A 27,995-nucleotide genomic window follows, 5' to 3' on the forward strand; every position below is an offset into this window, starting at 1 on the left:
TTATTAACAAAAACACAATTGAGAGTACAATAAAGAAAAAACATTTTCCATCTTGGAAGCATATAGCCAAATGTCTTTGCTGGTTCAACAAGCAAACCCTGAAATGCAAAACACTTACTCCTTTTATTTCTGTAGAGATTTTGCATGGGAATAAGATTTTTTGTCTGGACTCCTGGATTTTGGAATACTATGGACTGCCTCTTTAAAAAGTATGATTATTGGGGTGCCTGGGTGGCTCAGTCGGTTGAGCGGCTGCCTTCGGCTTGGGTCATGATCCCGGGGTCCTGGGATTGAGCCCCACATCGGGCTCCTCGCTCGGTGGAGAGCCTGCTTCTCCCTCTCCCTCTGCCTACTGCTCTGCCTACTTGTGCTCTCTGTCAAATAAATAAATAAAATCTTTAAAAAAAAAAAAGTATGATTATTAAGGTAGAACGTGCATGAACCAAACTCACTTAATATTATGAAAAACAACACAACTACATCAGGGACAACAAATAAAATCTTTTAATCTCTCCATGATGTGTGGCCAGAGTGAGTAACAAGTATGCAATTCAACCTAATGATTCTAACATTTGATGGTGACTATGAATTATTACAGATTTAGGATATATAGGTGAGTTGAAATTTTATTTCCAAACTCTTTATAGGTGTTGGGGCTTTCTTATTTTTAGGTGGTAAGGCTCTTCATGAGATTACATGATTTTATACAGATACAATTAATCTAATACCTGGAATCTTTCAATCAAAATGACCAGCAACTCTGTATCTTTGACTTCAGGTACTTTTCTTCAGTCAGGAAAGACCCCTCCTTTATAAAAAGGCATTTCTTGAAGTAGGTTCAAGTATAACATACTTGCCTTTTACTGAGACCTGGCTGGGCAAAAATTTATCATAAACTCTAGATGCTATTTTTAGAGGTATACTGTCTCTTAAATGAGACAGAAAGAATAAAGCATGGACATTTATAAGCCGAAAGGGTAAAGCATTGGTATGACTAACAGGAATAACATTGAAGTCCATTCTTGGTATAAACTGCTTAAAGCAAGTGTTTCAAACCATCACTGATTCCTGTGATGGAGAGCACTGAGGGACGTCTTACTACCATCGTGTAGTTCTGTCAACTATTTTTTTCTTGGAGCTCCAAGTTCAGACAAATGACCAATGGTTGGTTTTTTAATACCTTTTACCAGAGGCTCTAACTACTTCATAACACTTTGGAGAAGTAGGTAGCTCCTAAAACTTGGAAAAGTCACGAGAACTAATTTCACACCATGAAGAAATGACGAGAGTTAAGGTACCAAATGATGACATTTTTTTCTCTTTAAAGACATAGGTGTCCTTCTGAAAGACAAACATGTGAGAGTTGTTGGGCTGTGAAACACATTTTAGATGGCAAAGTTCATTTTTATCAAAAGTAGTTCTATAGACATTAGTCAAGGAAAATCCCCAGAAAAACGACTTCAAATGAGGTAACACACTTGTGGTTTTAAGTAAGCAAATATAGAAACAGGAAAAACGATGTCATAAAGCAAAGATGAAGCCACAAAGTGAACATTAACATTTCTTTAGGGGAAAATGTTCTCTAATTCTCCCTTCCAATTTGACTAAGAAAAAAGCCTGTTTTATAAATCTCCTCTGAATAACAGATTTTAACACAGATGATGAGCAAAAGACACACCACATCTGAATAAACCCAATACTATGCTAAGAAATATAAACCTATTGACCATACCCTGGTTCCAGTATGTGAGGACTTAAGCACTCAACTATTTAGAAAAGTAAATGTCACATGACAGAGCAGGTCGATGCAGCAATCCAAAGGAATAGGACTTTGATAGGAAAAAAAATCCTGCTCACAGGCTTTTTATACTAATACCTGCATGTTCCAGAATAACCAGAACGATATTTTTATAGATTCAATGTAGACCCATTAATGGGTTAAGCTACACACTGGTAGGGCCATCTTCCTAATGGAGGTCCACGACACGAGGGGAAAATGGCTTTGGCAAACTCCCATGTTCAAAGGCTGAAAGAAATGCACTAGGAAAGCAGTGAGAGTTGGGAACTCCATGTCATACTTCAAGCTTCGGCGAGAGAATAAAAAAATAGGTTTTTAAAGTGTGTGCACGTGTGAAGTGACTCAGAATATCTTTCTATATATTTTAAGATGTTGAAGAAATTATCCAGACACAAAATAACATTCTCAGAACAAGCCGAGAGGAAACGCCAAGGGCACTGTGTGTAGGAACTAAGTGGACGCTCCTGGCGCCACAAGTCTTTGCCTGGCATTTCTGCTCGACTCCTTTCCCTCTTGGTCACTCCCGAGTCCCCAGCTTTTCCGCTGGTGAAGCCACTCTGTTCTCCTTCAGGCTCTGTGTAGATGGATGCGAGTGTCTGTGTGTTTTCTGTCCTTTGATTACAGAAATCTCCTTGAAGCTCTAGAGACACAACAATGAACTGAGAGCTCTTCATCTTAGCTAAGCTTTGGTGTTTAAAATCTTGCTTGTTTTCTAAGAAGAATCACTTGAATTTCCTTATAAAACATATGGTATGAAGGAAATTATGCGTGTCTACTAATCATCCAGGACACATCAGGTCTCTTGTTCTCTGAAATTTCCCTTTTAGTCTCACCTGAGTTTCCTTTCTGCTTAAGATATTTAGAGATTCTAATAAGCTTCTCTAGGCTAAAATTTATAGATTAAAAAAAAAAAGGAAAAAAGAAAAGCAGAATAAAGGTTAACGCACAGCTAGAAGATCATCTTAAATTTTCTACTGAGTAGAACAAAAAAAGAAATGAAAAAGAAATGACCAAAGGGTGCTGTTCCAGGATTCTCCTAAATAATAAAGAACTGATGTTCTAAAACTAAGACATAAAAAGTAGTATTTTGGAATTTCAAAGTCAGAGGTGGCTTGCTTTCTTTTTCTTTCTTTTTAAAGATTTTATTTATTTATCTGACAGAGAGAGAGGGAACACAAGCAGGGGCAGTGGGAGAGGGAGAAGCAGGCTTCCCGCTGAGCAGGGAGCCCATTGCGGGGCTCGATCCCAGGACCCTGGGATCATGACCGCAGCCGAAGAGAGACCTTAACAGACTGAGCACCCAGGCACCCTGGTGGCTTGCTTTCTCTTAGAAAAGTGAGACACTCAAACGGAAATGCTCCCTGGGAAGCGAAGGCCCGTTCCTTTAAATCTTTACCAAGCTCTTACTCAGATGCTCATAAACTGAGACAAACGATGTGAACGTGATGTGAGAGCGAAGCTCTCCAACATAATCCAGGATTGAAAACATCAATAAAATACTGCAAGTTACAGGTGTTATGTGAACCCTAATGCTAGTCATAAATAAAGAGATATGCCTATAGGGAATAAATACTGAATTTCTCTTTAGGTCTATTTATAGGTAGAATCCCTGTTCTGACTGGTTTCCACACAAAAATCTACACTGGCAGAAGTATAGAAATTATAGAAGTTTCACAGTAAATTTTAAAAAATTAGGAATTTAGGGCGCCTGGGTGGCTCAGTCGTTAAGCGTCTGCCTTCGGCTCAGGTCATGATCCCAGGGTCCTGGGATCGAGTCCCACATCAGGCTCCCTGCTCAGCGGGAGGCCTGCTTCTCCCTCTCCCACTCCCCCTGCTTGTGTTCCCTCTCTCGCTGTCTCTCTCTCTCTGTTGAAAAATAAATAAAATCTTTGAAAACAAAACAAAACAAAAAAAAATTAGGAATTTGGATTTAGGCCTTCTGCCATATGCAGTGCAAGTAGCTTTGAGCTTTCTTAGCCTACAGGGGAATTTTTGTATTTCTTTTTTTTTTTTTAAATATTTTATTTATTTATTTGACAGAGGCAGACAGTGAGAGAGGGAACACAAGCAGGGGGAGTGGGAGAGGGAGAAGCAGGCCTCCCGTGGTGCAGGGAGCCCGATGCGGGGCTCGATCCCAGGGCCCTGGGATCATGACCTGAGCCGAAGGCAGACGTGTAACGACTGAGCCACCCAGGCGCCCCGAATTTTTGTATTTCTAATGTTAACATGTAAAGAAAATACCCATTGCTGGGAGAGGCAGGTTTCCGGGTAGAGATTTAAGGTTCACAACTCACTGGTGTAGTGGGGCTCGCTTTCTAGGCGTGGCTCTAATGTGCAACAGAGGAATCTTCATCACAACTCTGGTCAGGGTCCCCGCACTGCCACCAGACTGGGGGCTTCTCTGTATATCAGCCTTTTGAAAGAACTTAAACTATATACACACCATCAAGGCATATACTGGTAATGCTTGATAATCACAGGAATCCTGCAGTGAATCATTTATATCCTTTGAAAATACAAATAGGTTTTCAAAGATTGGATATAAGTCTGGGTACATGAATGAGATTCAAGGATTTCTTAAGTAAAGGAGAAAAAACCTCAACCTCCCCCTACTGAGGACTTTCTGTCCAAGACTGAAAATTGATGCTTCCTCCCCTGGCTCCTTAGGTATCTGAAATCTTCCCGGCAACACAAGGGGCACTTTTATGAGGTGTGGCATCTATTAAAACTTTAAACCCAGGGTGGCATATGCTGAACAAAAGTAATAGCATTACCTTAAGGATTTTTTTTCCTTTAATATAAAAGTATAACTACAGTGGTCCAATATACAAATACAAAAAAAATTCTCATACTAAAAAAATGTACCATAATACTGTACATACAAAAACTTTTCAACAAGAATGATTTAAATATATCTGTTCTTTTCCAGATCTGGAAGACACAAATGTAAAGTTCCATAACTGTATTATTGCTGGAATATGTGCCCAGGAACACTGTGTTTTCCCCTTTTCTCCCCCTTGTCCCAGCCCCACTTTCAGAGTCCCCTGAGCTTGGACCATGAGCCAACAGCATCCCTGAAGATAACCAGAGCCAAATGTTTACTCAATGGAAGTCATTATTCAGTGAGCCGCTGCTTACCATAAACTATGAAAAGCACAAGTTTTAAGCCCAGCCAAGATTAAATCCAGACGGAGGTCTTCCCATCCCCCGATTTGCCACTAGCACTGCTCTTGCTGGACCCAGCTTTGGACCCCACTTTGGCTTTTTTTTCCCGGGGTCCATGGGGGTTGTTTTGGTGACTGTAGGCCTGGATTGCTAGATCCAGGCGTTCCTGAGCCATTCTGATCTCTCGCTGCAGAGTCTCCAGGTCAGCTGGGAGGTTCTCCTCATGGCTGCCATACTGCTGTTCCTGGGCGATGTTGGCCTTGTTTTGCTTGTAGGCAATCTTAGCGTTGGACAGTTCGGTGTACTGGATTTGATCTGGTTTGACGGCAATGTTATAGCCAGGGGGAGCAGATGGTGTATTCCAAGTGAAAGGATAATTATAAGCACCCGGATCTTCCAGTTCCCTCCTTTTACTGTTTAGCGAGTCTCGAATTGTCCCAAACCCTAAATGAAGCATTTCCCAAATGTTAAGCAATAGGCAAAGGCCTGTAACACCATACATTATTAGAAGGAAGATGGTCTTTTCAGTGGGTCTAGAAATAAAGCAGTCTATTTTATGAGGGCAGGGAAGTCTGCTGCACACATAAAATGGATGGACTTGGAAGCCATACAGAAAATACTGCCCTATCAGAAAACCCACCTCAAAAATGGTCCTTGCCAGCAACTGCAGCACGTAGATCTTCATAAGCCCATCCTCTCGAATCCGCCTTCGGCCATCATGCTTGGGTTTAGGTTGGTTCTGCTCCTTATTTTCTTTTTCACTCTCCAATTCCATTTCTGGATACATCATGGGATCTTCTTCATGGTCCTCTTCTGTTTCTTCCAGAGCCCGGTGCTGTTTCCAACGCATTGCATAGGGTTTGCTTCGAGCTGTCTTCTTGTCTGCTTCGCCATGCTCCATTTTGGCAATCTTATGAATGGCATAGCCCAGGTACATCACCGAGGGGGTTGCCACCAGGATAATCTGGAATACCCAGAAGCGCACATGGGACAGGGGTGCAAAGGCATCATAGCAGACGTTCTCGCAACCTGGCTGCTCTGTGTTACATACAAATTTGCTTTGCTCATCATAATAGATGGACTCCCCTCCTACAGCTGTAAGGACAATCCGGAAGACAATCAATACAGTGAGCCAGATCTTCCCCACAAATGTGGAATGGTTGTGGATCTCCTCTAGCAGGCGAGTCAGGAAGCTCCAACTCATGGTGATTGAATTGGTTTGCCCTGATAAACATGGAAAAATGCCAAAGGAAAATCAACAAATATTAAAATCTGAAACAATTTTTTGTTGATGATATCTCTAGGAACTACTTTTCTGAATACTTGAAATCTAACTTCAAGGCTCATGTTAGAATGACAGAATAAAGAGCATCTCACGCTCTACTACCTCAGGTAGGACAATTCACCTCAGGCCATGAGCACTTGTTCGGGCCTGCAGAATCCTAGGAAGTCTGGTTACCTAGTCCCAAAGGTAAAATTGTAGCTATCATCTGAGATGTATTTCTCAGACCCAGCATACTGGATTCTTTATGTGTACTTTTATTTCATAAGACTTCTTTGTGAGATGTAAATATGAAAATAGAACAAGGCATAGCTTATTCTGTTCAGTCATGGTGAGACTATCACTAAGAACATAATGGGGACACTTAGGCTGGACTCCATTGTGAAGAGGCACTCTATGAGGAAATTTAAATTTTGGACCTGGTGACAAAGTATTAAAAAGAATTAAGGAGATGATACAGCTGCAAATAACTGGCAATGATCAAGAACTAAAACAAAAGACAGAAGGAACTAGGAAGACACTCCCTAGCTGGATTGCACAGCACAGCAGGTTCCGGGATTCTATATATTGCTGTACTTTGTTTATGGTAGATGTTAAAAATGTTTCCAAACTGAACTGTGAGGACATTAAATCTAATCAATAGGCAAATCCATTTAAAATAGCATTTTAAGGGGCACCCGGGTGGCTCAGTCATTAAGTGTCTGCCTTCGGCTCAGGTCATGATCCCAGGGTCCTGGGATCGAGCCCCGCATCCGGCTTCCTGCTCAGCGGGAAGCCTGCTTCTCCCTCTCCCACTCCCCCTGCTTGTGTTCCCTCTCACTCTCTCTGTCAAATGAATAAATCTTAAAAAAACAAAAAACAAAACAAAACAAAACAGCATTTTGAAGGACAGTTTTAGTCTGAGATTCTTAAATCTATGCCCAGAATTCTGCTAAAAATCATCGAAATGAGGTGATGTATATAAAATCCCTAATGCAACCCCTAACACAAAGCACACTTCTCCTCTCTCCTTCTCTCTCCCAGTTTACTTTTGCAGATTATCAGTGATTATCAGCATGACTGAAGTTTAAATATGCTTTACCTGTTATCCGGAACTTCTGTTATCCAAAATTTTCTTAGAGAAATGATGTTTTGCTTCCAATTTTTCCAGATTCCCTCTGGAAGGAAAAAAGACAAGAGAAGGTCACAAGCTTCCTCCCACAGAAAATGATGAATCATTAAAATGTCATTTTCAGGAAGAAACGAAGTTTTCTATGGAGCACAGGAATCAATCAGCATGAGGTAGAAGCAGGCTTGAGTACCACTGTTTATTCCATTCCCAATGCATGTGGTAGAAAAAACTATGTTTAACAGTAACCCAAAGATAATCTTAAGTCATTGTAGTCTAAGAAAATATGACAGGAAGATGAGTCATTTGTGAAAATCTGAAGCATATCAACTCTGGCACCTATAGGAAAAAGCCAAAGCAAAAAAATCTCAACAAATTTAAACCGGGTCACTAAAGGCCTTGTGAAAATCTTCACCCTGGATGCTCTACTCCCGTTCTATTCCCTGGAGCAGCTAATACCTCTCACTGGGATTTAAGCAGCCAACTGGGAGCAAGCTGTTTAGTTCAAACACCCAACAGCTGGCTCTCAGTCACTGGGACACCCGAATCCACATGAGGTGATTTATAAATTCACACAAAGAAACTGCTCAAGGAAAGAAAACACCTGCATCTGTATTGTGCTTAAAAAAAAAAAAAAAATCGGGGGGGGCATGCATGGCTGGCTCAGTTGGTGGAGCGTGCAACTCCTGATCTCAGGGTTGTGCCACGCTGGGTGTAGAGATTACTTAAAAATGAAATCTTAAAAAAAAATCCCGGATAAATTATTGCTTATTATCAAGTTCTGCCAACTCTGAATAGCTGTGGCCAAGAGGCATCCATAAGGTGCCAACTTTGTTCATTTGCTATCATTTAATTAAATAAATAAAACAATCCATAAGTGTTACATGTTCACAGTAACTTAAGAAAAATCTGGGGAGGGGGTTAAGATACAGGGAAAAAACCTAGAACAATTTCCAAAAGGTCAGTGAAAATAAGAAAAGACAGTAGTCCAGGCACCTACATAACATTCAAGAGTCACATTATGTACAGAATCTGAGTACACAAGCATCTCACCATAGGACTTCAAGACATTCCCAGGCCTAGTGTCTAAATGAGCTCAGCACTTCTCTCACTGAATACACAAGTTATAAAACCACAGAAGAGGAATATACAATCTTTAAATGGTGACATAAGTCAAGTTTCCAATATGGAACTCCTGTCATGATTCACATTCCCAAGTTCAGATTGTTCCCAAATACCCCATCTAAAGCATCTCCCCTGAAGCCTGAAATTCTATTTATTCCCATAAGTCAAAATCATCAAAGTACAATTGTTAGTTAGAAAATTCATCCTCTACACCTTCCTCCACACCAAAGACAAACGAGTATCATTTTAAAAAAGATTTTTAGAATTTGAAAGAGAGAGAATGAGTGGGAGGGGCAGAGGGAGAGAGAATCTGAAGCAGACTCCATGCTGAGTGTGAAGCCTGACATGGGGCTCAATCTCATGAGCCTACTAAGATCATGACCTGAGCTGAAATCAATAGTCAGACGCTTAACTGACTGTGCCACCCAAACAAGTATCTTTTTAGTAATTATTGCTATGAAAGAATTTCTCAACAGTTCAGCATCTAATAATCTAACTTCCTTGGGGTAGGAGGAATGGTGATATGTCCTTCAAAGCTTATATAAGTTATAAAGCAGTGAAACACACCCAGAAGTAGGCACTGTACACTGGCTAAGATGTACGCTAGGCCTAGAAAATGCTGAACCCTTAGAACCTGGTTTCCCATGGGCATTCATAAATGCTACAGCACCCCATACCCATATCTACCGTATAAACAGTGTTGTGTTTAGTAACTTAATTCCAGCATCTCATAAAATGGGTGCTGGGAAATTTTCTTTCTAAAATAACCATGGGCTTCCTAAAATGAATGGCAGCATCACCATTATTTTTATCTACTGAGGAGTCAATAGATTTTTCTTTGATACTCTTTCCAAATCCCTTTCCTTTCCCTGCAAGTATTAAGAGAATGGCTTAAATATCAGACTACACTACTCCAAGGGTGTGTGTGGGGGGGGCGGAGAGGGAGGGAGGCAATGAGAGAGAGAGAGAGAGAGAGAGAGAGAGAGAAAACAGAATGTGTAGAAGGGTGGGTTCTGGAATTTACATTTCTAAGCAGAACACGTCATTGCCAAGTGTGGTCTCATTGTCTTCTTGCTCCACTACAGTTCCCTCTCTTCTGCCATTTTTTGCTCTCCTATCAGAAGCCTAAAATTCAGGACACAGGGGCACCTGGGTGGCTCAGTCGTTAAGCGTCTGCCTTTGGCTCAGGTCATGATCCCAGGGTCCTGGGATAGAGCCCCGCATCGGGCTCCCTGCTCCACGGGAAGCCTGCTTCTTCCTCTCCCACTCCCCCTGCTTGTGTTCCCTCTCTTCCTGTGACTCTGTCAAATAAATAAATAAAATCTTTAAAAATAAAAAATAAAAATAAAATTCAGGACATAGTCTTCTCTGACTTCCCTGTTTCAGCAAACAGATTGGATAAGGAATGGGGAGCGAGAGTGTGCAATTAACCTGTGATGGCTCTCATGAAAAAATAAGAATCGTTTTCATAGTCTCCATCTATGAAGGGAAAGTGACAGGGGAGCATGTGATGAGTGGTGGTGAGAGGAGGGGGGGATGGCAAATACCTAAGTTTTTTGCTAAGAAAGCCCCAGTCGACTTATGTGTACTTTTTTTTTTCTTAAAGATTTTATTTATTTGACAGAGACACAGCGAGAGAGGGAACATGACCTGAGTCAAAGGCAGATGCTTAACCGACTGAGCCACCTGGGCGTCCCAGTATTTTTTTTTTTTTAACATTTTATTTTAAAGTAATTCCTACACCCAACATGAGGCTCAAACTCACAACCCCAATATCGAGAGTTGCATGCTCTACCAATTGAGTCAGCCAGGCGCCCCTCAGTTTTTGTTTTTAATATACCAGGACACGGTTCTCCCATATCCCCCCCTTCACAGACTATTTCTAGCCTTCTGCCCATTTATTTGCAGAATGTATTCTCAACATAGTACAGACATTAACCACTTGACCTTTAATATAAATCCTTCAGTTTACTGTCTTCCTTCACATTTTTAAAAAATATTTTTATTTATTTATTTATTTTTTAATTTTATTTATTTGACAGAGAGAGACACAGCAAGAGAGGGAACACAAGCAGGGGGAGCAGGAGAGCGAGAAACAGGCTTCCCACGGAGCAGAGAGCCCGATGCAGGGCTCGACCCCAGGACCCCGGGATCATGACCTGAGCGCTTAACGACTGAGCCACTCAGGCGCCCATTCCTTCACATTTTCTTATTTTTGTATAGTCACGTTGGTCAATTTCTTGAATAAATTCAAAGGTGGAAAAGTTATCTCTTCTAGGATGACTTTTTACGTAAAGAATACTGCAATTCATGGTAGCCCATAATTCAAAAGGACTCACACACACACACACACAAACACACTAACAAAAATTATGGTTTGCTTATATAACATTTATTGGACAGAAACCAAATGTGCTATTTTTAGTCCATTTTCCAAATAACTAAAGTTACAAATCTACCTTGTCTTGTACTAGAAAATAGAATTTTCAAAATTAGTTGGCATAAACATGGTAATAAATTACATAATTCCCTCTCAAATTCTTTGTATTTGAAGTTTCTACCATTGTACCCTAACAGGATCAAGTCAAAGTTTACCACATTTTTCTGTAAAAAAAGAAACTCATAGGATTTTTCAAGATTAAATACAAAGCATATTATTTGGATTATCCCAGGAGGTAGATATATGATTAGATCCCTTCTAAAAATGAAGAAATGAGATCTAGAAAGCATATAAAATTTGCCCAAGATCATACAATTATTAAAGTGGTGAAGCCAGGCTCTTAACCACTAATAAAGAATTACATTACTGATGGAACTATGTACAGGTTCCATGTGAACACAGAAGGGGGGACCTAATCCCAATCTTTGGCATCAGAATTAAATTAAATAATAAAATAAATTCACAAAGATCAAAAGGGGAAATTTCAGAGTTTAAGACCTTATTTGCAGAATGAATTCAAGTCAAAACAAAAACAAAACCAGAAAGAACGCAAAGGTTTCTTGGCAGTTGGAGGAGGGAGGGAATAAAACTGGAAGAGTGGTATCTCCAACAAATGGTTTAATTACTTATTTAATTAATAAGTTTATAAGTTTAATTACTTATTTGGGCATTGAGAATAGGGACAAGAGAAGTTGGTAAACTCAGTTCAGGAGACACCAGTCTGAGATGCGAAAACTTTGTTAAAGGGAAGTTACTAGGATGAATGTATACATATACGGAGCTAAGAGCTGTGCCCGACCTCACGGCAAGCACCATTACTCCCAGTGCTGCTGCAACTTTCTGACTTGTCACCGTATCTGAACTGGGAGCCCCAAAAGTTACACATCTTTCACCTCTGCTTCCTTAGCATCTAACCCAGTAACTGGCACATGTTAAGTGCTAAATTAACTGTCTGACAAACGAATAAATACATTCCTATGGGACCTGTTTTATACTTATTACAATCTCTTCTGTATTTTTCTCCTAGATTCCCACTGCATCAGCCTGTCCATAAAAAGAATAAGCAGCTTCAGCGTGCTGGGTGGCTCAACTGGTTGGGTGTCCGACTCGATTTCAGCTCAAGTCATGATCTCAGGGTTGTGGGATCTAGCCCTGTGTGGGGCTCCGTGCTCAGGAGTCTGCTTGAGATTCTCGCTCTTCCTCTCCCTCTGCTCATACATGTGCATACACACTCTAAAATAAATAAATCTTTTTTCTTCCTTTTTTAAAAATAAGCAGCCTCATGAAGCAATGAACCTTGGTTCACAAAACAGTTGAAGCAGAAAATGGACTGCTGTATGGAGTCAGGTGTTAGGCAAAACACTAGGCTAGAAATGAAGAGTTTCACTTTGAAGTTTTTGGTTGTATTTTTTTAATTAAAAAAATTTATTTATTTATTTATTTGAGAGAGAGAGCGAGCCAGAGAGAAAGCATGAGCAGAAGGGAAGGGCTGAGGCAGAAGCAGACCCCCCACTAAACAGGGAGCCCAAAGCAGAGCTCAATCCCAGGACCCTGGGATCATGACCTGAGTTGAAGGCAGATGCTTAACTGACTGAGCCACCCAGGCGCCACTGAAACCTGTTTTTAATCTTGGTTCATTACCTTTCAGAAAACCATTTGCTTACTTTTCCATAGCTGTCTCCCTTTCCCATTTCTCTTCAAATTTCTCTTCAATTTTCTCTTCAAAATCTACCTCAGATTCCCAAATCCTAGCCCAATTCCAAATTTTCAGATGCTCTTATATTCCTCTTCACTGAGGAAAATAAGTGCCAACAGATGGAAATGCTCTCAACTTTCTTCTCTTCCTATTTAAAAACCAGACCAAATATGTGAAACAATAGCTCTCAGACATTAGACAACAGGCAGTACAAGACAGGGATCCCCAAGAAGGGAAACTAACAGGTGAGACCTTTGATTGTTCTAGCTTACTGCATGGAGAGAGTTTCCAGGCTGCAGAGCAGGGAGGAGGGAACCCAGAGGACCTGGCTGATTCACTGAATTGAGGAGACAGTACACAATTTGGAGAGGCCAATGTAGCTAGAATTCCCAAGGCAGAGTACTGGAAAGGAGAAAGCTACAGAGAGCAAGCTCTGGAGATCAGCATTGGATTCTCCTCAGTCTTTAGCTGAGTACTGACCAGTAAGGAAATTACCCAAAGAAGGGACATAAACTAGAAGATATGCAGACCAACCCCCAGATATCACATAGGGCAGAAATAATTTGTGTTCCTACTAGCCAGAGTGGAAAGACATCCTAACACATGGGGCATTATATAGAGTACTCAGAAAGGTAATGCCTCAGAAGTGGGGCATAATTAGTTCTAGACCAAACCTTAAAGTTCCCCTCAACACGGGTGCCTGGCTGGCTCAGTTGGGAGGAGCATGTGACTCTTGATCTCAGGGTTGTGAGTTCAAGTTCCACATTGGGTGCAGAGATTACTTAAAAACAAAGTTCCCCTCAATAAAGTTTAAAAGCAAGCAAAAGCAAGCCCTGAAAACTCAAACTGTTCAGAAGTTAAAAGTATCCAGCACAAATCTCAAAAATATTTAAAGGAATCAAAAAACCAAAAACCAGAACCCAACAATTCATAATATTTGGCATCCAATAGAAAATTACCAGGCATATGGGAAAATATGATCCATAAGGAGAAAAATCAACAGATACAAACCCAGAAATGATACATCTAGAACTAGGAGAAATTCTTAAAGCAGCGGTTATACAATGTCCACAATAGCCAAACTATGGAAAGAGCCCAGATATCCATCAACAGATAAACACAATGTAGTGTGTGTGTGTGTGTGTGTGTATATATGGATAAAGAAAATGTAGTATGTACACACACACACACACACACACACACACACACAGAGGAATACTACTCAGCCATCAAAAAAGAATATGAAATCTTGCCATTTGCAATGACGTGGATGGAACTAGAGGATATTATGCTAAGCGAAATAAACCAATCAGAGAAAGACAATTATATGATCTCACTGATATGTGGAATTTAAGAAACAAAACAGAGGATCATAGGGGAAGAGAGGAAAAAATAAAGAAGAAATCAGAGAGGGAGACAAACCATCAGAGACTCTTAATCAGAGGAAACAAACTGAGGGTTGCTGGAGGGGAGGGGCGTGTGGGGATGGGGTAACTGGGTGATGGACATTAAGGAGGGCATGTGATGTAATGAGCACTGGGTATTATATAAGACTGACGAATCACTGACCTCTACCTCTGAAACTAATAATATATTATATGCTAATTAATGGAATTTAAATTAAAAAAATATTTTTTAAATGGGCAAAGGGTTGGGGCACCTGGGTGGCTCAGTCGGTTAACTGCCTGCCTTCGGCTCAGGTCGTGGTCCCGGGTTCCTGGGATGGAGCCCCCATGTTGGGCTCCCTGCTCAGCGGGGAGTCTGCTTCTCCCTCTCCCTCCCCGCCACCCATTCTGTCTCTCCCTTAAAAAAACCACAGCGGCTAGAAGGTAGTGGTACATTTTTCAAGGGCTTTAGGAAAAGAACTGTCAATAAGAATTCTATATCCAATGAAAAGATCCTTCAGGAATTAGGGGCGCCTGGGTGGCTCAGTCGTTAAGCGTCTGCCTTCGGCTCAGGTCATGATCCCAGGGTCCTGGGATCGAGCCCCGCATTGGGCTCCCTGCTCAGCGGGAAGCCTGCTTCTCCCTCTCCCACTCCCCCTGCTTGTGTTCCCTCTCTCCCTGTGTCTCTCTGTCAAATAAATAAATAAAATCTTAAAAAAATAAAAAAATAAAATCACTTGCATATAAACGCTCACAACAATTTTATTTCTAATAGCACAAACCTAGAAACAACACAGATGCCTATCAGCAGAGTAATGAATAAATAAATTGCGGTATACTCATAAAGTAGAATAGTACTCAGCAATAAAAAGAATAAACTATTGATACGTACTGCACGGGTGAATCTCAAAGTAATTAGGCCAAATGAAAATCAGGCAAAAAAAGAGTAAACACTGTATGACTCCATTTATATAAAATTCTAGAAAATGCAAACTAATCTATAATGACAGAAAGGAAACCAGTGGTTGGTTGCCTAAGGATGAGTTGGGGTGGAGTGCAGGGTGGGGGGTAAGAAGGAGGGATTACAAAAGCATAGGAGAAATCTTTTGGGTAAGAAGATCATTCTTATGATGATGATGACTGTGATGATGGTTCTACAGGTGTATACATGTCATAATAACTCACCAAACTGTATACTTCAAAGATGTGTAATTTAGGGGCGCCTGGGTGGCTCAATGAGCTTCTCCCTTCGGCTCAGGTCATGACCGCAGGGTCCTGGGATCGAGCCCTGCGTCAGGCTCCCCGCTCCGCGGGAAGCCTGCTTCTCCCTCTCTCACTCCCCCTGCTTGTGTTCCCTCTCTCGGTGAGTCTCTCTCTGTCAAATAAATAAATAAATCTTAAAAAAAAAAAAAATCTGTAATTTGTTATGTCAATTATATCCCCTCAAAATTGTTCAAGACTTAGTCAGATATGCAAAAGCTGAAAGAAGTCATCCTCAGCAAGCCAGCACTACAAAAGATGTTAAAATTAAGTTTTTTTCTTTTTAAAGATTTATTTATTTAAAGATTTTATTTATTTGAGAGGGAGAGAGAAAGAATGAGCACAAGTCGGGGGGGGGAGGGGAGGGCAGAGGGAGAGAGAATCTCCAGCAGACTCCGCACTAAGGCGGAAGCCCAAACGGGGCTTGATCCCACGACCCCGAGATCACAACCTGAGCTGAAACCAAGAGTCGAACGCTTAACTGACTGTTGTCACCCAGGTGCTCCTAAAATTAAGTCTTTCAGGCAAAAAAATAATGACATCAGCGGGGAAGGGGATGAGCAAAATGGGTGAAGGGGAGTAGGATACACAGGCTTCCTGTTATGGAATAAGGCACAAGAATAAAAGGTACAGCACAGGGAATATAATCAGTGGTACTGTAATAATATTGCATGGTAACAGATGATAGCTACACTTGTGAACACAGCATAAGGTATATCATTATGTTGTAACCTGAAACTAATGTAACACCATGGGTGAACTATACTCAAATTTAAAGAACAAAACAAAAACCAGAAACCCACTCTTTTGACAAGCTAAAAAACAAACAAAAATCCTGACACAAGATGGAAATTTTAATCTACACAAAGGAATGAAGGACACAAATATAAAAGACTTCTGACCTTTTGTTATTTAAAAAATTTAAAAAAAGGTAATTGGCTTTTTAAAGCAAAAATGGCAACAATTTATTGTAGAATTTGTATTTCTTTCTCTTTTTTTTTTTTCCTCCAAAGATTTTATTTATTTGAGATAGTGAGGGCAAGAGCATGAGCTGGGAGACTGAGGGAGAGGGAGAAGCAGGCTCCCCACTGAGCAGGGAGCCCAATGTGGGACTTGATCCAAGGACCCTGGGATCATGACCTGAGCTGATGGCAGGCGCTTAACCGAGTAAGCCACTCAGGTGCCCCTGGAATTTGTATTTATCACACTTCTTTTTCTTAGAGATAAAAGTATGAAAATAATACCACAAAAAAACCAAGGCAAAGGAAATGGAAATATACCATTGTAAGGTTATAATTCAAGAAGTGATTTAATATTACCTAAATGCAGACTATGATAAATTAAAGATGGCTACAGTAAACCCCAAATCAACCATTAAAATAACAAAACAATGTTACACCTAAGAAACCAACAAAGGAGATAATATGGAATCATAAAAAGCAAATGAGACAAAGAGAACAAATAGGAATATTGTGGATTTAAACCCTATGATATCAATAATCACATTAAATGTAAATGGTCTAAATAGTCAATTAAAAGGCAGAGATTGTCAGACTGGATTAAATAAGCAAGATCTAACTATATGCTGCCTATATAGAAATTCACTTTAAGTATAAAGCCACAAAGCAATTAAAAGCAAAACTATGGAGAAAGATGTAACACGTTAACAATAATGAAAAGAACAGGGGTACCTGGGTGGCTCAGTAGGTTGAGCATCTATCTGCCTTCAGCATGGGTCATGATCCCAGGGTACTGGGATCAGCTCTACATCAGGCTCCCTGCTCAGCAGGGAGCTTGCTTCTTTTCCCTCTCCCTCTGCTCCTCCCCCTGCTTGTGCTCTCTCTCTGTCAAATAAATAAATAAATAAAATCTTAAAAAAATAAAAGTATATATTAATATCAGAAAAAGTATATATATATATTTTTTAAAGATTTATTTATTTATTTGACAGTGAGAGAGGGAACACAAGCAGGGGGAGTGGGAGAGGGAGAAGCAGGCTTCCCATGGAACAGGGAGCCCGATGCGGGGCTCGATCCCAGGACCCTGGGATCATGACCTGAGCCGAAGGCAGATGCTTAACGACTGAGCCACCCAGGCGCCCCCAGAAAAAGTGTATTTCAGAGCAAGGAATAACCTGAAATAAAGAAGGTCCTTTCATAATGATAAGGAGATCGATGCATCAATAGGACATAAAATTTCTACATTTTTAGGGGCAACTGGGTAGCTCAGTTGGTTGTGTGTCCGACTCTTGATTTTGGCTCAGGTCATGATCTCAGGGTCATGAGATCAAGCCCTGACTCAGCGGGGAGTCTGCTTGAGATTCTTTCTCCTTCTCTCTCTAAAAATAAATCTTACAAAAAAACATTTCTACATGTTTATACACATATTAACAGAGCTTCAAAAGAGATGAAGCAAAGACTGATAAAACAATTGACAAACCCACAATTAATAGTTAAGAGATTTCAGCACCCCTCACTCAATAATTCAGAGAACAGAGAAAAAACAAACAAACAGTACACATATAACAAACACTACTTACTATTAACCACTAAACCACTGACATTTAAAGAACACTCCACCCAACGGCAAAAGAATTCACAATTTTTTCAAAGACACAGAGAACATTTACTGAGACAGACCATATTCTGGGTCATTAACAAAAGTCTCAATACATTTAAAATTATTCAAATCAGGGGTGCCTGGGTGGCTGTCAGTTAAGCATCTGACTCTGTTTCGGCTTAAGTCATGGTCTTGGTTCGTGGGATAGAGCTCTGCGTCAGGCTCATGGTCAACACAGAATCTGCTGGAGATTCTCTCTCCCTCTGCCCCTTTTCCTGCTTCCTCTCTCTCTAAATAAATAAAATCTTTAAAAAATTATTCAAATCATACAAAGTATGTGCTCTGATCACAATGGAATTAAATTAGCAATCACTCAAATTTAGCTAATTCCTATTCTCTCTCTCTAAACACTGAAAAATCTCCATATGGATGCCTGAAAAGAATGATTTTCTTTTCCTCTTCCCCTCCATCCTCAAAATTTACCTCCTACATTTCCATGACCAATTGTGACTTTTTTCAGAAAGCAATCTTTATTTTCCCTATAAAAAACAAGACACAATTTAGGATTCACTGAACCAATGTGCCAGGAACCATAAAGGGTGTTCATTTATTTTAGTTCTCATAAAATTATATCTTTTTTTTTTTAAAGATTTTATTTATTTATTTGAGAGAGAGAGAGACAGTGAGAGAGGGAACACAAGCAGAGGAAGTGGGAGAGGGAGAAGCAGGCTTCCCACTGAGCAGGGAGGCCGATGTGGGGCTCGACCCCAGGACCCTGGGATCATGACCCGAGCCGAAGGCAGACGCCCAATGACCAAGCCATCCAGGCGCCCCTAAAATTGTATCTTTTAAATAAGAATCAGGTTCACGAAAGTTAAGTAGTGTGGTCAAAGTCACAACTACTGGCACAGATTGGTTCAAATAGGCTGGTTTAACTCCAAAGTAGTCTTTTTCTTAGATTTTATTTATTTGAGAGAGAGAGCAGGTGATCGGGGGAAGGCGCAGAGGGAGAGGAAGAAGCAGACTCCCCACCAAGCAGGGAGCCCAATGCAGGGCCTGATCCGAGGACCCTGAGATCATGACTTGAGCCGAAGGCAGATGCTCAACCAACTGAGCCACCCAGGCCCCCTGACACCAAAGTCTTCTATTTTTGCTATGTAGTATTTTCTTAACTCTAATATCCAATAAACCATTAATTTATAAATTATTACTTCACAATGCTCTCAAATACATCATACACATCTGAATTTAAGTATCTAAAATCTCAAGAATTGAAAACTACCTAAATGGCTAATAACTGATGATGAGTGGTGAATACAGTATACATACCACCAATCCACCAAAACGACTTACCAAAGATAACTTCTACAGTGCCAAATTCAATGGTCAATTCTCTTATTCAACCTTTTAAGCCGTATTTGATACACCTGATCACTCCTTCCTCTCTGAAATACTACCGCCCCCCCCCCCCGCCCCGCCCTGGCTTCCCTGATCTTCCCTGATATCTTGTAGTCCTCTGGCTATTATTTTTCAGTTTCTATTTCAGTCTCACTTCTCCTATGCAAACTTCTAAATACATATTCTCATCTTTATCCTATCTTATTACCCTATCCTCCTCAGTGTTCTTTGTGGGTTCCTCCACCAGAATTCAAGCTGTAAATGATGCCACATTTGTTTCAACATCTCCTTGAACTTCAGGCTGGAAATTCAACTGCTACTCGACATCTTCTCTTGGATGTCTAATAGGCACCAAATTTAAAATACCCCAAACCAATCCTCCCATCCTCTGAAGGCCTACTCCGTCTTCAGTTATCCAAATCTAAATAAATGGCTCCACCATTCATGTAGTTCCTCTAGTAAAAAATCTTTAAGTCAGCCTCACTCCTTTTGTCACTTCAAAACAGATCCACAGTCCAACCACTTATTACCACCTCCATTACTACCACTCTGATCCAAGCCACCTTCATTTCTATCAAAGACTACTGTAAAAGCAAAAGTCTTCTAACTGGTCTCCTAGCTTATGCTCTTATCCCTTTCAAATCTATTCTCCAAAAAGCAACCAGAGTAAAGCTTTTATTTATTTTTTAAAAGATTTTAATTTATTTGAGAGAGAGAATGAGATAGAGAGCATGAGAGGGGGAGGGTCAGAGGGAGAAGCAGACTCTCTGCTGAGCAGGAAGCCCGATGCGGGACTCAATCCTGCGACTCCAGGATCGTGACCTGAGCCGAAGGCAGTCGCTTAACCAACTGAGTCACCCAGGCACCCCCAGAGTAAAGGTTTTAAAAAGTCAGTCAGATCATTTCCCTTTTCTGCTCAAAACTCTTGGAATAAAACCAAAAATCTTTACCACAGTCTACAACACCCCCTATCATATAGCCACAGTTCACTTTCTGGTCTCATACTCCTTCCATTCTCCCTTTTGCTCATTCTGACTCAGGAATACCTACATCTTATCCTCAGTGTTTCTCAGATCACATCAAATATGCCATGATTTTGCCTCAAGTCTTCTGCACTTGCTATGTTCATTGCTTTGAACACTGTTTTCATAGCTAGTGGCAGGACTGTCTCATTCAAGTCTGCTCAGATGTCACCTCCTTAATGAAATGTCCCCCAGGGGCACCTGGTTGGTTCAGTCAGTAGAACATGCCACTCTTGATTTTGGGGTTGAGTTCAAGTCTCATGTTGGTCATACAGATTACTTAAAAAAAGTTTCTTTTTAAATAATAAAAAGAAACCTACCCCAGACCAGACACTTTACTCAGCTTCAATTTTCTTTATAAGCACTTAACTCTCAAATAATATATATAATTTTTTTTTTTTTTTAAGATTTTATTTATTTGAGGGGCGCCTGGGTGGCTCAGTCGTTAAGCGTCTGCCTTCGGCTCAGGTCATGATCCCAGGGTCCTGGGATCGAGTCCCGCATCAGGCTCCCTGCTCGGCAAGGAGCCTGCTTCTCCCTCTCCCATTCCCCCTGCTTGTGTTCCTGCTCTCACTATCTCTCTCTCTGTCAAATAAATAAATAAAATCTTTAAAAAAAAAAAAAAAAAAAAAAAAAAAGATTTTATTTATTTGACAGAGACACAGTGAGAGAAGGAACACAAGCAGGGGGAGTGGGAGAGGGAGAAGCAGGCTTCCCGCCGAGCAGGGAGCCCGATGTGGGACTCGATCCCAGGATCCTGGGATCATGACCTGAGCCGAAGGCAGACGCTTAACGACTGAGCCACCCAGGCGCCCCTATATAATTCTTATTTCAAAATTTTGTTGTTTATAGAATGTAAGCTCCCTGAGGGTAGAATTTTGTTCCTTTATCCCCAGTATCTAAAACCCTATGGCTGGCAAAAGGTGGTAGGCTCTCAATAAATATTTGCTCAATAAATAAATTCAAACATTTGGAAAAATAAAAACGTCCATGATATATTAATCAAAAAATACAGGATACAAAACAGAGTTATCCCAAATTTGTGAAAACAAATAAATATATGCATTAAAAAATCTTAGAAGAGGGACGCCTAAGTGGCTCAGTCGGTTAAGCGTCTGCCTTTGGCTCCGGTCATGATCCCAGGGTCCTGGGATCGAGTCCCCCCAACGGGGCTCCTTGCTCAGCGGGGAGCCTGCTTCTCCCTCTGCCTGCCGCTCTCCCTGCTTGTGTGCTCTCTCTCTCTCTCTCAAATAAATAAAATCTTTAAAAATAAAAAATCTTTGGGGCGCCTGGGTGGCTCAGTCGTTAAGCGTCTGCCTTCGGCTCAGGTCATGATCCCAGGATCCTGGGATCGAGTCCCACATCGGGCTCCCTGCTCGGCGGGAAGCCTGCTTCTCCCTCTCCCACTCCCCCTGCTTGTGTTCCCTCTCTCGCTGTGTCTCTCTCTGTCAAATAAATAAATAAAATCTTTAAAAAAAAAAAAAAAAAAAAAAAAAAAAAAAAATCTTAGAAGAGGGCTGCCTGGGTGGCTCAGTGGGCTGAATGACCAGCTTGTGATTTCGGCTCAGGTCATCACCCTCATAAGCCCTGGGACAGAGCCCCATGTCAGGCTCCATGTCAGCAGGGAGTCTGCTTGAAATTCTCTCTGTCCCTCTCCTTCTACCCCTTCCCCCCCACTCCCTCTCTAAAAAAAAAAAAATAATAAATAAGTAAATATAAATATATATTTTTAATCCTAGAAGAAAACAAAAAATTAAAACCCCTGAAAGGCTACAAACCAGCACCCACTGTACTTTCTCTCTTCTTCTTCTTCTTTTTTTTAGATTTTATTTATTCATTTGACAGAGAGAGACACAGCGAGAGAGGGAACATAAACAAGGAGGGGTAGAGGGAGAGGGAGAAGCAGGCTCCCCACTGAGCAGGGAGCCCAATGTGGGGCTCGGTCCCAGGACTCTGGGATCGTGACCTGAGCCGAAGGCAGACGCTTAACGACTCAGCCACCCAGGCGCCCCTACTTTCTCCCTTCTTCAGCCTGTTTCCTACATCAGCACTAGAATTCTCTCTCTAAAATGGATCTGTTACTCCTTTGCCAAAAAGCCACTAATGGAGGTGGCTCCTCAAACCAGTGAGGCAAAGATGGACTTTTAAAGATTTATTTATTTGGGGGAGGGTGAGTACAGAGGAAAAGGGAGAGAGAAACTCAAGCAGACTCTGTGCTGAGTGTGGGGCTTGATCTCAGAACCTGAAATCAGGATCTGAGCTGAAACCAAGAGTCGGACGCTTAACTGACTGCGCCACCCGTGCGCCCCAACACAAATTTTTCAATTAATGGTGTTTGGGAAACAAGAAACCACCCAGAAAAAAGATAAAAAGGAGAATTCATACCTCCCACTAGATATCTAGATAAACCTTAAATGGATAAAAGTATTAGATCAAAACAATTGATAATTTGTGATAACTTTCAAAACAGGAAGGAAAAAAAAAGATCAAATTAAGTATAAAGAAATAGTGTCTCAGTGCACCTGGGTGGCTCAGTTGCTTAAGCGTCTGACTCTTGATCTCAGCTCAGGTCTTGATCTCAGCCCCGCATTGGGAGAAAGGGGAGAAAGGGGAAGGAGGGAGGTAAGTTAATCTCCAATCTCCACAGTTTAAAAAAACAAAACACAAAATACCGTAAGCAATATGGAAAAACAATTAGCTGGGGAGAAAGTTTTTAGTAACTCTTTTTTTTTTTAAAAAGATTTTTATTTCTAGTGGCGCCTGGGTGGCTCAGTTGGTTAAGCGTCTGCCTTGGGCTCAGGTCATGATTCTGGAGTCCTGCGATGGAGCCCTGTATTGGGCTCCCTGCTGTGCAGGGAGCCTGCTTCTACCTCTCCTTCTGCCAAATAAATAAAATCTTAAAAAAAAAATTTTTATTTCTAAGCAATCTCTACACCCAATGTGGGGCTCGAATTCACAACTCTGAGATCAAGAACTGCACACTCCACTAAGCCAGCCAGGTGCCCTTTGGTAACTCTTTTATAGGTAAAGACTGAATCTCCCTACTATATAAAGAGTTACAAAAAAAAAAAAAAAAAAAACCAAAGGAAAAAAAACAACAACCAAAACCTACAAAAAACAAACAAAACCCCACCCAATAATCCAAGAGAAAACAGGCAAGGGACACAAACAGACATTCCATGGCAAAATCCCCTATAAGTTCCCTTAATAAAGATGCCCAACATGGATGAACCTTGAAAAAATAATGCTAAATGAAATAAATCAAACACAAAAAAAGCCATACTTTATACGATTCCATTTATATGAAATGTCTGGAACATGCAAATCCAGAGACAGAAGGATTAGTGGTTGTCTGGGGCTTTGAGAAATAGAATGTGACTATTAATGGATTACAGGGTATCTCTTTGGGATGATGAAAATTTGACAGTGGTGATAGCTACAAAAGCTTCTGAATATACTGAAAACCAATGAATTGTACACTTTAAAAGGATGAAATTTAAGGCATGTGATTTATATCTCAAAAATAAAACTACTTTGAGATACAATTCTATCATGTTGGCAAAAATAAAACAGCTGGGAAGGCCATGGAGAAACAGATGTTCTCATACATTGTTGATGCTTTGGTACAACCTCGGATGGCAATTTGGCAATATCTAACAAAATTATAAATACACCTATCCTTTGACCTGGAATCTCAATTTTGGGAACAATCACATTATTTCTATAATGGACTCAAATGTCCACTGTCTAGGGAATGGTTATATTCACTATGGTCTATCTATACAAATAATGAAGAATGCTCTCCCTGTACAGAAACATCCAAGACATTTAAACTGAAAATAGCAACGTATATAAGTGTATATTTAGGCATACCTTTTATGTAGGGAGGAAAAAAATAGCAATGTGTTTTTGCTTTTATTTGTATAAAGAAACACAAGGGGGGAATGGACTGGCTCAGTTGGAAGGGCATGGGACTCTTGATTTCCGGGTTGTGAGTTCGAGCCCCACATTGGGTGTAGAGATTACTTAAATGAATAAACAAACTTAAAAAAAAAAAAAAAAAAGAGCCTAAAAGGACACACAAAAAAAACTAATAAAAGTACAAGAGGAGAGTAAGGAGGATAGGGTAGGATCAACACTTCTGATTATATATCTTTTTAATTTTTATTTTTTTAAAGATTTATTTGAGAGACAGAAAGCGTGTGCACACACACGAGCAGGGGGAGGGGTAGAGAGAGAAGCAGGCTCCCCAATGAGCAGGGAGCCCAATGTGGGACTTGATCCCAGGAAGCTGGGATCATGACCTGGGCCAAAGGCAGATGCTTCACTGACTGAGCCACCCAGGTGTCCTATATATCTTAAAAAAAAAAAAGAAAATAAAAAATTTTTAAGAGAGAGAGCGCGTGCAAGGGTAGGGGCAGAGGAAAAAGGAGAGAACCTCAGACTCCCCACTGAGGGTGGAACCCAACATGGGGCTTGATCTCAGACCCTGAGATCATGACTTGAGCTGAAACCAAGTCAGTCTCAAACTGACTGAGCCACCCAGGTGCCCCTATATATCTTTTTACATTTTGTGTTTTTTTTGAACCAAATGAATGTACTAGCTTTTATTTATTTTTTTTTTTAAGATTTTATTTACTTAATTGAGAGAGTGTGGGGCGTCTGGGTGGCTCAGTTGGTGAAGCATCTGCCTTTGGCTCAGGTCATGATCTCAGGGTCTTGGGAGTCTGCTTCTCTCTGTGCCTCCCCCCTCATTCCTGCTCATGCTCGCTCGCACTCTCTCTCAAATAAATAAAATCTTTAAAAAAAAAAATCAAGAGAGTGAGAGAGAAAGCACGAGCCAAGGGAGGGGCAAAGGGAGAGGGAGAAGCAGGCTCCCCACTGAGCAGGGAGCCCAACATGGGGTTCCATCCAAAGGACCCTGGGATCACACCCGAGCCAAAGGCAGATGCTTCACTGACTGAGCCACCCAGGTGCCCCAATATACTAGCTTTTAAAAGAAAATACCTCTAAAGGCATTCCATGCCCTACTGAATAAACTAGGCTTGAGATTTTAAAAAAATCCTATTGTAAACTTAACAAATTTTTCTTCAAAAATCCAATGTTTTAGGGGCGCCTGGGTGGCTCAGTCGTTAAGCGTCTGCCTTCAGCTCAGGTCATGATTCCAGGTCCTGGGATCGAGCCCCGCATCGGGCTCCCTGCCCGGCGGGAAGCCTGCTTCTCCCTCTCCCACTCCCCCTGCTTGTATTCCCTCTCTCGCTGTGTCTCTCTCTGTCAAATAAATAAATAAAAATCTTTAAAAAAAAAAAAAAAAAAATCCAATGTTTTATGCGTTCATCTTAATTTGTTTTACTTCAAATTGAAAAATTCATTATTTACATTAATTTACACTATGCATTTTCATATATGATTTGTTGTTTCCTTTATTAAACCCACTTCCCCTGGGGCACCTGGGTGGCTCAGTCAGTTAAGTGTCTGACTCAGGTCATGATCCCAGGGTTCTGAGATTGAGCCCTGTGTTGGGTGCCATGCTCAGCTAGGAGTATGCTTGAGATTCCTTCTGCCCCTTTTGCCCCCCACCCTGCCCCGCTTTCTAAAATAAATAAAATCTTAAAAAACAAAAACAAAAACAAAACTACTTCCCTGGACACCCTCATGTTTGCTCCTCCCTGTGCTTCTCTTCAGAGGTCACCTCCTGTGGTGAGGCCTTCTCTGACCACCTACCTATAATAACATCCCTCCATCACTTTTTTTTTTTTTTTAAAGATTTTATTTATTTATTTGACAGAGAGAGACACAGCGAGAGAGGGAACACAAGTAAGGGGAGTGGGAGGGAGAAGTAGGCCTCCCGCAGAGCAGGGAGCCCCGCACCTGATGCGGGGCTTGATCCCATGACCTGAGCTGAAGGCAGATGCTTAACGACTGAGCCACCCAGGCACCCCATCCATCACTTTCTATACCTTCGCCCTGCCTTTTTCCTTCACTTATCAACACTACCTAACACATTTTTTATTTGTTAATTTGTTCATTATAAGGGCTTTGTTCTTGTATCCCTCGCACTTAGAACAGTAAGCACCTCAGTAAGTGCTCAGTAACTATTCACTGAATGACTTAATAAATTTGAATCTCTGCTCATTGATTTTCCTCAACTTTCTTTTTAAGTATTCTCTATTCCCACTGTGGGACTTGAACTTACAACTCTGACATCAAGAGTTGCATGCTCTACCAACTAAGACAGCCAGGCACCCCTCCTCTGCTTTAAATTGTCTTTCCACAATTTCCTACCTGGAAAAAGTTCATCCTTTAAGATCTAGCTCAAAGGTCACTTCAAGTTTCCTTAACCTCCTCAACTAATCCCTCCCCACCAAAAGTCCATAATAATTCTTCATTCCCCCAATATCAGGACTTACTCTATTAAATCAACATTAGTGATACTGGTTTCTTCTACTGAAATATGAGTTCCCTGATGTCTGGGAAGTCCAGGTTTCTTTAAATTTTCTGGACAGTTAGCTCCTAGTATGCTGGCCAGGACACAAAAAGCACTCAATGAATATGTGTTATATTAAACAGAAGATTTGAATGAATTTGTACAAAGTAGAAAATGTAAAACACGTTTACTAATATAATATTTCAGAACAGAATAGAATGAATGGTATGAAAGTACAAAATCTGAAAATACTCAGACAGCGGGTGCCTGGTGGTTCAGTCTGCTAAGTGTCTGCCTTTGGCTCGGGTCATGATCCTGGGGTCCTGGGATGGGAGTCCCGCATCGGGCTCTCTGCTTTGCGGCGAGCCTGCTTCTCCCTCTCCCTACAGCTCCCCTTCCTTGTGCTCTCTCTCTCTGTCAAATAAGTAAATAAAATCTTAAAAAAAAAAAAAAAAAAAAAAAAAAACACACAAAAAAACAAAACCTCAGAGAAGGGAAAGAGACTAACTCCTATGAATTAAAAGGTACAAGCTTTCAATTATACCTGAGAAAATGGTGTGAGTGAGAAGTTGCCTAAGAAGCCTCTTAGACTGAAATATGATGGAGGATGCTTGGGAAGTAGTTGTAGAGAAGGCTGAACAGGGAAGTCAGACGTCTGTTTGCAGAGGGTCTTAGCATACCACAGAACCTGAAATTAAAGCATGTAAGTATCACTACTTCAGATGTTGTCCACAGACCACCTTCATCAGAATTATCCAGAAGGCAATGTTCAAAGTGCTGATTCCCACGTCCTACTTACAACTCCCACTCCCAGGCTCACAGATTCAGAATCTAACTAATCTTCTATGGTTGCACATTAGGTTGTTTACAGTGGTTTGTTATAATACTCATAACTTTGTACACAAACCCACTTATACACTTAGGATACATTTCTAAAAGAATTGCTGGTCAACAGTTGTAAAGATTGTGGAAATTGGGGCGCCTGGGTGGCTCAGTCGTTAAGCGTCTGCCTTCGGCTCAGGTCATGATCCCAGGGTCCTGGGATCGAGCCCCGCATCGGGCTCCTTGCTCCGCGGGAAGCCTGCTTCTCCCTCTCTCACTCCCCCTGCTGGTGTTCCCTCTCTCGCTGTGTCTCTCTCTGTCAAATAAATAAATAAAATCTTAAAAAAAAAAAAAAAAAAAGATTGTGGAAATTGTGTGTGTTTACAAGAAAAGGTCAACTTCTTTGCCTACTATATCTCCCAAAATTCTAAAGCCTTTTTTTTTTTCCTAAGATTTTTATTTATTTATTTGACAGAGAGAGAGTGAGAGAGAGAGCACAAGCAGGGTG

At 40.9% G+C, this 27,995-nt stretch overlaps 1 protein-coding gene across 7 annotated transcripts in view; it reads right to left on the reverse strand.

The window, feature by feature from the left end:
- Positions 1-481: 481 nt before the first annotated feature.
- The window catches only part of GJC1 (gap junction protein gamma 1), a 47,440-nt gene continuing 19,926 nt past the window's right edge, over positions 482-27,995 (reverse strand). For 3 of the 7 annotated variants that reach the window (XM_078065829.1, XM_078065831.1, XM_078065830.1), the window contains exons 2-4: positions 27,210-27,353; positions 7,327-7,402; positions 482-6,187 (exon numbers count right to left, since the gene is read on the reverse strand). In XM_078065829.1, coding sequence (XP_077921955.1) covers positions 4,977-6,167 — 1,191 coding nt within the window. In that variant the 5' untranslated portion in view covers positions 6,168-6,187; positions 7,327-7,402; positions 27,210-27,353 and the 3' untranslated portion in view covers positions 482-4,976. Of the gene's footprint in view, positions 6,188-7,326; positions 7,403-15,184; positions 15,329-27,209; positions 27,354-27,995 lie in introns of those variants that run through there. The other 4 variants (XM_036116833.2, XM_036116837.2, XM_036116834.2 and 1 more) reach the window with 2 other exon arrangements.

The sequence above is a fragment of the Halichoerus grypus genome, chromosome 2 (genome assembly GCF_964656455.1).
Source record: "Halichoerus grypus chromosome 2, mHalGry1.hap1.1, whole genome shotgun sequence".
In the NCBI taxonomy this organism is placed as follows: domain Eukaryota; kingdom Metazoa; phylum Chordata; class Mammalia; order Carnivora; family Phocidae; genus Halichoerus; species Halichoerus grypus.